This window comes from Chionomys nivalis, chromosome 8 (genome assembly GCF_950005125.1).
Source record: "Chionomys nivalis chromosome 8, mChiNiv1.1, whole genome shotgun sequence".
NCBI classification, from domain to species: Eukaryota; Metazoa; Chordata; class Mammalia; order Rodentia; family Cricetidae; genus Chionomys; species Chionomys nivalis.
Window position 1 is genome coordinate 89210638 of NC_080093.1, and position 12985 is coordinate 89223622.

At 46.1% G+C, this 12985-nt stretch overlaps 1 protein-coding gene across 6 annotated transcripts in view; it reads right to left on the reverse strand.

The window, feature by feature from the left end:
• The window catches only part of Ppfibp2 (PPFIA binding protein 2), a 157004-nt gene that overhangs the window by 72630 nt on the left and 71389 nt on the right, over positions 1-12985 (reverse strand). Inside the window, exon 1 of one of the 6 annotated variants that reach the window (XM_057777949.1) lies at positions 10433-10559. The exons of the other annotated variants lie outside the window; for them this stretch is intronic. Within the exon in view, the coding sequence (XP_057633932.1) occupies positions 10433-10480 (48 nt within the window). The 5' untranslated portion in view covers positions 10481-10559. Of the gene's footprint in view, positions 1-10432; positions 10560-12985 lie in introns of those variants that run through there. 6 annotated transcript variants of the gene reach the window in all.

Genomic DNA, 12985 nt, shown 5'->3' on the forward strand with positions numbered 1-12985 from the left:
AACATGGGATGTACTCACTCATAATCGGTTTCTAGCCATAAATAAAGGACATTGAGCTTATAATTTGTGATCCTAGAGAAGCTAAATAAGAAAGTGAACCCAAAGAAAATCATATAGTCATCTGCCTGGAGAGGGGAAGTAGACAAGATTGCAGGGCAATAACTGGGAACTTGCGGGTGAGGTGGCAAGGGGCAAAGGGGAAATGGGATGAGAAACATGAGAAGGGGAGGATGGGAGGAGCTCGGGGGATTGGGATGGTTGGGATATAGGAAGGGAGGATACGGGAGCAGCGAAGTATATATCCTAACTAAGGGACCCATCTTAGGGTTGGAAAGAAACTTGACTCTAGAGGGGTTCGCAGGTGTCCAGGGAGATGTCCCCAGCTGGTACCTTGGGCAACTGAGGAGAGGGAACCTGAAATGACCCTATCCTATACTGATAAATATCTTACATATCACCTTAGAACCTTCATCTGGCGATGGATCGAGATAGAGACAGAGACTCAATTTGGAGCAACGGTCTGAGCTCTTAAGGTCCAAATGAGGAGCAGAAGGAGGGAGAACATGAGCAAGGAAATCAGGACCACGAGGGATGCACCCACCCACTGTGACAGTGGAACTGATTTATTGTGAGCCCACCAAGGCCAGCTGGTCTGGGACTGAATAAGCATGGGTTGAAACTGGACTCTCTGAGCATGGCGGACAATGAAGGCTGATGAGAAGCCAAGGACAATGGCATTAGGTTTCGATCCTAATACATGAACTGGCTTTGTGGGAGCTTAGCCTGTTTAGACGCTCACCTTCCTGGACATAGATAGAAGACCTTCGTCTTCCCACAGGGCAGAGAATTTGGACTGCTCTCCAGTATCGAGAGGGAGGGGGAATGGTGTGGGGGGAGGAGAAGAGGAGTGGGGATAGGGGGAGGGGACTGGGGGGAGGGGGCAATATTTGGGAGGAGGGGAGGGAAATGGGAAACGGGGAGCAGGTGGAAATTTTAATTAAAAAAGAATAAAAAAAAATTAAAAAAAAAAGAAAGAAAAAAAATTAAAAAAAAAAAAAAAAAAGCCCACAGAGCAACAGCAGTGGGGGCCAGCTAGTCTACACACATAAAAATATAAAAATGTGTGGAGCTAAAAGTAGAGAGTGCTTTTTAAAGCAGGGTACTTTAATAATTCCTTCATGTTGTAAACAGCCTTGAATGCTCAAAAGAATATGGAAATCATTTAAATGGCTTTGTCTAAGCCCAGAAAGCAAGGTTCAGTTAGAAGAAGCAGTTAATTCCCACTCCTGAGAGTTTTAATTAACTCCCCATTTTGTTCAAGAGAACAAGAGGCAGTATTTCTCATCAGGACATCTAAGAAGTATCTCTAAAGATCTGTGCAAACAACCCACAGGGACAATAACCAAAAGGCTGGAAAGGAAAATAAGAAGAGCCTGACTGACCACACAAAATGCACTGCTGGCCAACAGGACTGGACTCACGCCTTTGGCATGGCACACAGCTCAAGATACGTTCACTTTTCCACTGCCCCATAAAGGTGCCTGTGGTTTGAGTCAGATTTTCATGACCGCAAGTTTTTCCTCTTTACAAACATTTTGTTGTGCACTCTAAGTACTCTGTGCCACACACATATTTATAAAGAATACAGCAAAAATTTCAATATTCAAAAAAGCCCACATTTCAGGGACTGAGGGATGGTTCAGTGGGTAAATCCAGCTTTCCTTGAAAACATAAGGCCCTGAGATCAAATCCAGAACTCATACAAAAAGTCAGGCAAGACTGAGCACATGTCTATAATCCCAGCTCTGAGAGGCAGGAGAGAAGTGGAGGCAGGAGCATTGTTGGAGTTTGCCAGCCACCAACCTAGACAAAACTCCGTGAGCTCCAGGTTCAGTGAGGATGCCACCTCAAGGGAATTAGGTGGATAAATGAGAGAGAGTATGACATCCAACAACATCATCTTCTAGCCTCCAGGTGCACAGACATACACACATACACACTTTCAAAAAAACTGTTCCAATTTAGACATTAGGCCAGCTAAATCCACCTCCAGCAGCCTCTTAAAAGCCATTACTAAACCACAGTGGCTCATCAGATTCCATGATATTTGCTCGTTCCTAGCCTGCCCTCCCTTGGGTCTTGATCAAGGAAGGGATAGCTAGTTATGCACAGCTCTTCATGGAGTTCTGGATGACATCTGAGTGCTTGATGACATGGCTGGGGTGAAACAGAATCCCCAGGACATGACTGGCATAACCTGTCCAGTGTCTACTGGAGAGTACAGTCTTCATTAGAAACATACTGTGGTCCATTCTCAGAGATGCTGGGTGAGAGCAGTTCTTTATCATTCCTTGATTGACACATCCAGGAGACTATTGTCAGTGCGGAACTTGACTGAACTTGGTGACAGAGTAGGTTCCAGATCAAATGGAAAGGGAAAACACCATAATGAAGTATCATTGGTGTACAGGAAAACACTAAAAAGAGTGGGGAAACCCTAAGATGGACCCCCTAACAACAGCTCTGGCTTCAGAGCTAAGAGCTGCTTTCCAAAGCTACTGCTTTAAGGTTGTCAGAGCACATCTGTCTTCCTGTCTTGATGAGGTTTCAAGATCTGTAGGCTTAGCAAGTTAGAGTGCCACTTCCTTCAGCACTTTTTATAAGCCCTGGATAGTTCCAAGATCTTTGTTACAGAGCACACACTGTTCCAACTGGTCAGACTATATTGATTTATATCAAAACATTTTCCTGTAAATATGCTGGGATTCTGAGTACACCACACTGGACAATTCCTTGAAATGCTTTTTTTTCTCTTTATTGAAATAAAGTCTTGCTGTATAGTCCTAGTCTCCCTTGAACTTCTGATCCTCCTGCCTCATCTTCCTGAGCCCTGGAATTACAAGCAGGTACTACTGTGCTTGATTCTTTCATTAGCCACTTAGACAACTTGTGCTTTTAGATGAATGTGAAAGTAAAAGAAAAAAGTTATTATCTCCAGTCTGCATAGACACAGAAGCATGTCAAATTCCGAAGACAAAGAGTCTGTGAGCCACAACTACTAGGCACAGGGCTTCGGCAGAAATGTCAAAGCCTCTACAACTATAGCCAAAGCTCAAAAGCACCACTGGAATGGTTAATACCATCAACGCCACAGCGAACAGAATCTCTTTAGAGACACATCTCTAGCATGTCTGTGAAGGAGTTTCCGATTGGGTTACCTAGGAAGATTGGGTCACCGTTACTGCAAGCAGCACTATTCCTTGCACACGGGTCCCAGACAGAATAGAAAGTAGAAAGTGACTTTTTATGTCAGTTCTTGGAACCTGATCTCAAGTCCTCAAGTTTTCATCGAAAGCCTGACTATCCACTGAGCCATCTCCCCAGCACCCCCAAATTCACGCATTTATGAGTAGGTGTTGCCAGTTGCTGAATCATTATAAACTCTATTCATCTCTCTCTGCGTCAACCAGCTACATCATTCTCCTGCTGCCATACCTTCCCTGCCATAAAGGATTGCACCCTCAAACTGTGAGTCAAGAGAAATCCTTCCATTCTTAAATTACTTGTAACAGGTGTTTTGTTGGAGAAAACGTAAAGAAAGGTACCAAATACAACCATTCCGTGCAAGCCTTTAAAAGCAGAAGATACAGGCCTGCTTGGTACCAAAACCTGGCCAACTGTCTGTAGCTTCTGATGCCATGGAACCAAAAGGAAAACACACTACTGTCAATTTCTTAAACCAATATAATTTCCAACTACATCCCAAAAGCCTAACCTTATATCCATAGAGAAGAACAGCTCTCAGCTGGGCAGTGGTGGTGCATGCCTTTAATCCCAGCTCTCGGGAGGCAGAGGCAGGCGGATCTCTGTGAGTTCGAGTCTAGCCTGGTCTACAAGAGCTAGTTCTAGGACAGGCACCAAAGCTACACAGAGAAACCCTGTCTTGAAAAACCAAAAAAAAAAAAAAAAAAAAAAAAAAAGAAAAGAAAAGAAAAAAAAAGAAAAAGAAAAAGAAAAAAGAAAAGAAAGACAAAGCTCTCATCCCTTATCAAATAAACTTCTTTATACAACAACCAGAGAAATCCACAACTGTCAAAGAGCAAAGAACAATCATCCCCAAGCTCTAGGAATGTGGAAGAAGGAGTGGAAAGAATGCAAGAACCAAGGGACCAGGACATCTGCTAAGAGACAGACTCTGCTACATATGACAGGGAGCTGGACCCATGAAATCTTAACTATGCAGCTGCCAAACAAGATCTAATCAAGAGCAACACCAGTTGACATCTCAATGTGAGTGGGAGAAATCCCACAAGATCCGCCCTTAAATGACAGGCAGCAATTAATGCCTAGTAAGAGGAAGAGAATTAGTCTTCTTTAGAGATGAGTCTCCCTCATAGGTACCCAAGCAGTCAACTCTAAACATATATACATATGAACAACAGGCTCAGCAGGTTGGGGGGGGGGGCGGGGAGAGAACAATAATAAAGAAAAATGATCATGAGTTTGAGAGCAAGCAAAAGTACACAGGAGGTGTTGGAGGAGTAGAAATGTAAAACACGTAAGTAGAAAAATAAAGGCAATTACCAATTACCAAGTTCAGCAAACAGTATGAGTGTAGGGAATGCCTACACACATGGGAAAATGTCCCTACATTCCTTGACTTCCTGGAAATTATAAACACATCTACTCTCAAGACAAGCTCTACTTTGTCTAAGCAAAGAACAGTCAAGACAGACAATCTACTTTTTTATCTTTGGTCCAGAGTTACAATGCAATGTGAACAGTGAATGAAAGTCGCTCTAGCTACCTTTAGTCCAGCAGGGAGATCCTATCCTACCCTTGACCTTTCTACCTTCTCCATTAGCTTTCAGTTATATACACTGGGAGGTTACGTGCTGCTGGACAGTTTCTCCTCATCCAGTGATCTAAATATCCACCCAAGTTTCCTAAGAAACTCAGCAGAGTCCACAGTAATGAATTAAATAGCTTCTTGGTTAACCAACATTTGTGTCATTACACTTCACTCATGCATTTATTCAATGACTAAGATATTACAAAGCATCTTAGCAGGTATAATAAATAGTATCAGAGAAAGTAATGTGTGTACAGCAATAGCAAGGCCATGGGGAAGAGATGAATAACCTTTTACCTTCAAAAGGCAGAAGAGATTTATAGGCGAGGTTCCACTTCCAGGATTAAGTCTGAAAGCTATAAAGGACTTCTTGGGGAACAAGAACACCCTTGCAAACAGCCTTCCCAAGGCAGACAGGCTGCCTTTGAGACCTTGATTAATCGCTATCCCTTTAGACATTCTGAATCCACAAGCTTTCCAAGAGAAGGGTGGAGTGAGGCTCCAAGCTCACCTTCCTGGCAACACTTATTTGGAGAGAAACACAGGAGACTTACCAATATCTCTTCCCAAAGTTATGAATGTGGCTCAGCTCTGGCTACTGGTAAATGTTCCTTATAGGTGGCTGGATACATAAGAAACTTAAAGCACTGAGTTGTAGAAGGGGCATTTGTTCATTTGTGCCAACACCTGCTACAACCAGGAGGAAAGGAAGAAGAGGAGACTCTGAAGAATTTCCTCATCTTGCCAATTCTAATAGACACTACTGGAATCAGCATCAGAGACATAGCAGCATCACTAAGTACTAGGAGTTGGGGATCAAACCAACATGGTGTTATGGTGTTTTAGCTATCTGGAGGCACTAGAGTCGATTGACTAGTGTGTCTTGACAGTTCAAGTTTTATAGAAGGCAGCCATCCTAAAGGATTCTCAGTAGGTGAAGGTGGGGGCTCGACTGCAGGTCAGTTGATAGATGCTCACCTAGCAAGTACTAGACTCTGGGCTCAAACCTCAGTACTACATAAATAGTGTACGGTGGCAAATACCTGAATTCCAGCCAGATGATCACAAGTTCAAAGTCATTCTCAGTATTTAGTTTAGGACCAGTTTGGGCTACATGAGACTTTAAAAAGTCGGAAAATATTCACAAGGAAATGAACAGGAAAGGTTGTTTAGGAAGTTAATATAGTGAGGACATTGCAGAGGTGAAATTTAAAGGCGGCTGTAGACAAAGGACAAAGAAAGAGCACTCGGGTATGGTGGGTAAGGAGGAGTAGAAGTTTTTAACTCCTTCAAGAATCCTGGTAAAAGACAGGTGAGTTAGAAGGCAGCACAAAGATGCAAGTACAGAAACAAAGGTAGTTTTCATTTGCTTTTTCTCTGAGAAAAAAAAAAAAAAAAACACCTTTTCTTCCAAGAGCAATGGAGTAGACAGGAGTCATTGAGAGAAGGCAGAAGACTAGGAAGAGCTGGGGCACGATGAGATCAAAAAGACCAGACACCGGGACAGCCTTGGCTAGGAGAGAAGAAAGACCCCAGCCACCCGGAAGAGAAGAAAGTTGGGAAGTAATAGCTGTAAGCATGGTTACACATTATAAAGGGAAAGGAAGATGAGAAATTCATCTAAATTTGACCCTCACCCTGTCCCCGTAAGTCAGTAATGACATCAGTTGAGAATAGAGGGCCAAGTCAGAGTCAAAGAGAAAAACCATGAAGGCGCTTCCACAGAGTGCAGTGAGTCACAGGATGCCTAAGGGACCCACTAGCTATGCAACCAAAGACTGTAGGGTGTCTAAACGATGAAGCCAGGCAGCAACATGAAGGGACTGCTGTTCGAATATCCTTTCAAAAACACCACTGTTTAGAGTTCTCTCCCTGGGAAAATGAACGGCTGCTCAGGGGGCAGTGGGCTGGTCCCACAGACGCTGCTAGGAGAAATCCTCCGAGGCTCTTTCATGGTTATGTGGGCTGGATCTACGGATCTCGGTGCAGGATACATAGGAAATGCTGGTGACGCAGGAAGCTAGCTGGAGAAGATGAGGGCCTCTGGGTACTAGTGCTTAGGTTTTATCTGCTCTAAGAATGAACTGGAGGGCGAGCCCACAGCAATTTCTACTCAGCAACCGGAGATCAGCTGAGTGGAGCTGGGGGGCCTCCAGCAGTCAGGGGCCTCCGGTTACACATGCCACATATGCAGGGCCAGGTTGCTGTCATCTCCTCTAAGTCTTGGGTTTGCTTGGTTTGAAGCCGTGACCTGGAACATGAGAAGAAGTCTAGAGCTCGAGGAGTCAATGGCCTAGCATGCACGTCTAAGAAGAACCAGTCCATTCTTGCCTGCTCCTTTCTCAATTTCTCTTTCCTACTAATAACATGAGCAGCTAACGATACACATGCTGCTGAGTATTTCCTTACACACAACTGATACTATGTTAAGCATTTTATAAGCATTAACCTTACTTTATCCTCAAAGAGACATGTGTAGAAAACACTAGTAGAAGCGTCCCGATTAGATAGATTAAAAACAGGCCCAGGCTTTTGAGTAAATCGACCTAAGATCACATACCTGGTAAATATGGTAAAGCCAGGAGTCAAATCCAGACCTCCCTCCATCTGTATGCCTACAACTATAAATGTACACATCACCCAGTCATCCCTCAAGGGCCCCAAAGTGATGCTTATTTTCCATGTAAATACTTTTCTTTCACCTTGCTCTTCCATTAACATAGAGTGCCTCTTTGTTCTGACTTCTCTTGGGCTTGGTAAATGAGGGACTGGTACTAGCTGACACCTGTCTTGTCTTAGGTCAAAGGGCAAGGCTCCTACTGTGTGCACTAGCTCACAATTCATGCAGGACTCTCTTTCTAGAACCTGCCTCTTATACATGGAAAAATGAAAGATACAGTGTTGCTACCTTCAAAGGCATAAGTTCAGAGAGAGCTGCTTTCTGCATAAGCACATGAGAAGGTAGGTGGGAAGGGCTGGACACCTGGACCTGGACTGAAGGACCCCTAGGGGGACTAGGTCAGTAAGGGAATGGTTCCGAACAACAGACCTAATGGAACTAGATAAAGAAGGTGGGAAATTAGACAAAAGGATATTGGAGAAAAAGCTTAAAAAAATAAAATAAAGTAAATTTAAAATTCAGGAAATATATACTTGAAGGTTACTAAAGAATGAAATGAAAAGGGCAAAGACTGGAACCAAAGGCTGAAGAAACCAAAGAAGTTGCATTTCCTCTTCCAGACTGAAGAGGAGTCCAGAGGCTCACTGACAGCCAGGGTCACACACAGGAGTGTCTTCGGGTTTGGGGAGATTAAAAAATCTGACACAAGGATTTGGGGTAAAGAAGGGAACCCACCATTACAGAGTACCTGCCATACCCTATGACATATCCGATACTCGATGTTTGATTTACTGTTGTTAATGACTCTTAAAATCCTAAAACAGAGAAAATATATTTGCTATGGGTTCCGTGGGGTTTCCAAAGTTGTTGCCTGTCTCCGAGAGTCCATCAGAGCTCACATTCTGTGTCTTGGAGGAGACGGAACCTTCTTATTTTGCCTTGTGGGCAGAACTGGTACCTGCAGACAGAACCTCTGTCCAAGGACCGGTCACAGCGTTCCGCAGTGGTACGAATATGGATCCTAACCCAGGCATACGGGGACTTATAGACCCTCTCAGTTAAGAGTTTCATGCTGGAAATGAGGACACAAAGACTAAGTTGTGGGCAGTATGCTTTTTCCTGGGTCCCTCCAGGATCTGCCTAGCACAGCTCTCTAAAACCTTAGGATGGTGCTGACCTTTGCCAAAATATCCAGTTGTCCCAGCATGCTCCCGGTGGCTGAGACACCCTACTCCCTGCAATAAGAGAGGCTGAGCACATGCAGGACTTCTGTCGCATTCTGAACCAATCACTGTCTGCATATTTGGCAGAACTAAGGAAGGAGCAGGACCAAGAGACAGAGAAAGTGGAAGACCAGGCTGCCCGACCACTGACCAGCCAGCACTCACAATGTCTGTGGCCTCCCTTGGATTTTGCTAAATGAAGTCTGGTTCTAGCTGACTCCCGTCGGTCATCCAACTCTCTAATCATGTCTCGGATGCCTCGCTTTCCCAACACAGCTCACTGCATACCACATCACAGTTACAGGGATCTCTTAACATACAAATCAGACCCCGCACTAGAACCCATGTTATTTCTTCACTACAAACCCAGCCATTACAAACCACTGTCACCCACTGCCCCTGCATGGCCTTCAGGATTCTATGTGATTTGGAAGCTGCCTACCCACCAAGACTGAGTCCAGCAACAATGGCTTTCTCTGTCTTGAAACTCGCCAGACTCTCCTGCCTGAGGACCTTTGCACGTGAGCCACCCACCTCTACTTTGGCCTGGAATGTTTCTCTTCCCATATTCTACATGACTCGTTCCTATTACTCTTCTAGGTTTCTGTGAAGTGTTATTTCTGCAAGGAGGGCTCCTGACCCACTTCTTCAAGCATCAACAGTCCCTCTGAGCCTCCCTTACTGCATGCTTGTAATCTGGCGTGTACTTCCTGGGCCTGTGTGACCCCTTCTCCCTCTGGGGCTGGTTCATCTTTGCTCACTGCTGTACACGCAGTACCGGGAGCTCAGCATTTGCTAAGGAAGAAAGCACAGCAGCTGCAGAGGACACACACAAAAAGCCAACCAGTCCGTGCCTGGAAGCTGGACAGTGAAGGTCTGTGTGTCCCTTCCAAGCAGGACACTTCCTATCCTTCTGCAGTTACAAAGTCAAACCTCTTATCTGTCAGGTGCTCTTGCCCTTCCTCCTTCTCAAACATACTCAGCCTAGAACTCCTCCGTAAGAACGAATATGAGCCCATCTTCCAGGAGAGGAACACTAGAGTTCTAAGTGCAATGCCTTCTGGCCCCCCGAGGTTCACTCATTCCTCATTCACACTTCACACAAATGCCTATTCCTAAACAACGGCACGAACAAGTCACAAACAAAATCCTGGGCTTCAGAACACTACAAAGAGAACACTACCCTGGAGCCTTCCTCTGGAAACACAGAAGCTCACTGGCCTGGCAATATACACCCTCTGTTCCGGATAACATCAGGGCTGAGAATGAGTTAAATGACTTCCGAAGTCAGGCATTTAAGACAGTAGTGGCTTCCTCTCTGTGTCCTGGAACCCAGGAACAGTGGACAGAATTTTCAGGCCATGGTGTATGGAGGTCCTGACTGCTTAAGAGGCAAAGTTAAAATAACTTAACTTCCCTTCACTTTGTTCTTGCCTTTCAGTACAGAGGCTCATTCACTGGGCTGTCAGGGCAGAAACAAAGGCAGCTGCCTGTTTTCTCCCTTGGTGTCTATAATTAGATTCTCATGAAGAACTTGGCCACAACAGGGTTCACTGGACAAATGCCTCCCCTTATCTCTCTCTCTCTCTCTCTCTCTCTCTCTCTCTCTCTCTCTCTCTCTCTCTCTCTCTCTCTCTCACACACACACACACACACACACACAGAGTCAAAACACCCCCAGTGTCTCTCTCCTTACTCATCTCCAAAGAAACCCAGACGATGCAGCCAGTCACTTACCCTCTTTAGCCACGAGAAATGCTTGTAAACATCAATGTCCCCATCCATGCTGGGTACCCATGTCAGCAGTTAGAGTCCTTGGTTGAGAAAAAGCCCTTTATTCTGGCTGGAGCTCAAGCCTTCTCCTCCTCCCTGCCTCTGCCCCCTCCCCCGCAGGAACAGCAAGCAGTGTTCCAGTTTCCCCACTTCCCTGGCCTGTGTCCTATAGCCTTTCTTTCCCTAAACAGGCTCAGATACACAAGACTCAGACTTGACGGTGCTGCTCCAGAGTCCTCCTCCCCCACCGCCCCCACAGAAGGCAGGCAGGCAGGCAGGCACACAGACACATGGACACACACAGACCAAGACTGACTTCAGAGTCCTTCAGAGCAATCAAACCTCATCAAAAGGGAAGGCAGGAGTTGTAAACACACGCACACTTGAATGCATACACTCACTCACACATGGGCAATGGGAACCTTCTCAGTGATAATACCAGAGCCTGCCAGAGGGAAACAGTCCGGAAGAAAATGCCTTGTCTGGCTTCTCCTTTCTGGTGTGGCTGGAACTCATTACCGAGAGCCCCCGATTTCCTGTCTCTGCTTCATTCTGCATTTACCCACAGGCTCCCAGCTGCTCTCAGTTTATTTGGGACTAGGGAGACAACTAAAAATAAGCACTACTCCCAGAGGAGCCTGCTGGTTCACACACACACACACACACACACACACACACCTACCCCTCTCACAGATGGGCCATGGGCTGTGGCCTAACGAAAGCCTGGGTTTCCAGAAAGGACAGATTTAAAACCAGCTCCTGTGCCAATTCTGGGCTCAGAGGTACGCCAGGTCTAGGTAGGCTGCCTGCTGTCCTTGGCGCTGCTGGCACTATCCAGAGATCAACTGCTACAACCTTGAGACCTTTACTACTGGCTCCCTCAGAGAGTACGGCTCTGGGCTGTGAGCCACCACCACTGGGTTCCCTGGAGGCCACCCCAGGGCTTATTGCTTCTGTTCGGTCTCGGGACTGCTTCCTGGCTATCTTCGCCTGTGGAGGACTACTTTACAAAGCAGGGAGATGAAGGGTGCGCTTTCATGTGATGTGGGAGTGGCTCTAGGTAAGAAGGAGCCCTGGAAAGCTTGGAGGAGAAGGGGAACTATGTACCCCATTGGTGGACTATATCAGGGACCCCTCCAGTACTCCTCGAATGCTATCATCCCTCCTCTCCGCATACTTTGACATCTCCTTTGAAAGCCCCCCACCCCCTGCAAACAGCTTTTCTCCCTGGCCCAACCCTTACTGTGTGGCCTTTGGCTATGACGATTATGGAAGTGATCTTTGATGTGGGTGCAGTGGGAATGGCGGTTACATGCAAAGGCTCTGCACTCAGCTGTCTGCTGTGAATGACTTACAGGCGCACATCATGTGACTTCTGGGTCTTCCTGTGTCTTTCCTGGAAATCCCAGCAGGATCCACTGGGTGTCAACAGCCCCCTCAACAAGGCATCAATGTTCACCACAGCCCACGAGCAACGCCAGAAAAATAGGGCACAAATAAGGCTGGCAGCATAGTCACAGATCAGAGGCCAGGGAGGAGGGCTCGAGCGGGCAGCTGGCATGAAGGGAGGAGTAGATTCCTGCAGACACACCCAGAGCAGAGGCCAGAAGGAAAAAAGCAGGCTCACTGTCCTGCCATGAGCTCCGGACTGTCCCTCCCCCTGGCCTAGTTCCATGTGGTCTAGGACCCTACACCCTCAACCCAAAGCTGTTTTCCCTGCCTGGACCTCAGTGCAATGTGAGAAGAGTGCAGGAGAGGGAGGGCTTGTCCAAAAAATATTTATTGTCTAGGAACCTGAGAAAGCCAAATGAAGAAACTCATTCGGTAAGCAAACACCAAGACAAATGAAATGTACTTCCTGCCCTGAGCAGATCATTCGTTCACAGTAAGCAATAAAGGTGTGCAGAGTCTGGAGAGCTGATCTGGAGGCAGAGTCGCACTCCCTGAGGTGAGGATAAGGGAAACTCAAGTCCACAGAGGAAGGAGCTCAATGCCTACCTTTACTTCTGCTAGAAGAGTGGGGAATGAAGTGGTATGAAGCTACTTCTCATCAAACTACTGGCCTAAGCCCAGGAGAGGTGGCTCAGATGAATCAGGGTGGAAAGCATCCCCTGACAACCAACTCCTCCTCAGCATCTTCCTGGTACATCCCAAGTCCTCCATCGCTGGATAGAGATTTCCTCCCCAGACGCTAGGGATTTTCAGCCCACAGTAAACTGCACCTGATGGTGAATAAGGTTCTACTGCACCAGACTGTGGAAGTACACTTTATTTCTGACTCATTTAACATCCGTGCCCAACATGATTCTTGCTACACAGAAGAGATTTATGCATTCTCGGAATGAAAGTGCAAGGCTCAAATACTGAGACAAGCAAACAGAAAACAAGGGTTTAATGACCTGTTTGCCTAAAAGAGGCCAAACCAGAGCAATATTAACTCAACGTGTGGGTGATGGACTAGGGCGGGCGCGAAGAGGAGGAGAGAAGGGGAAGAGAAGGGGAGCTAAATTCTTGCCG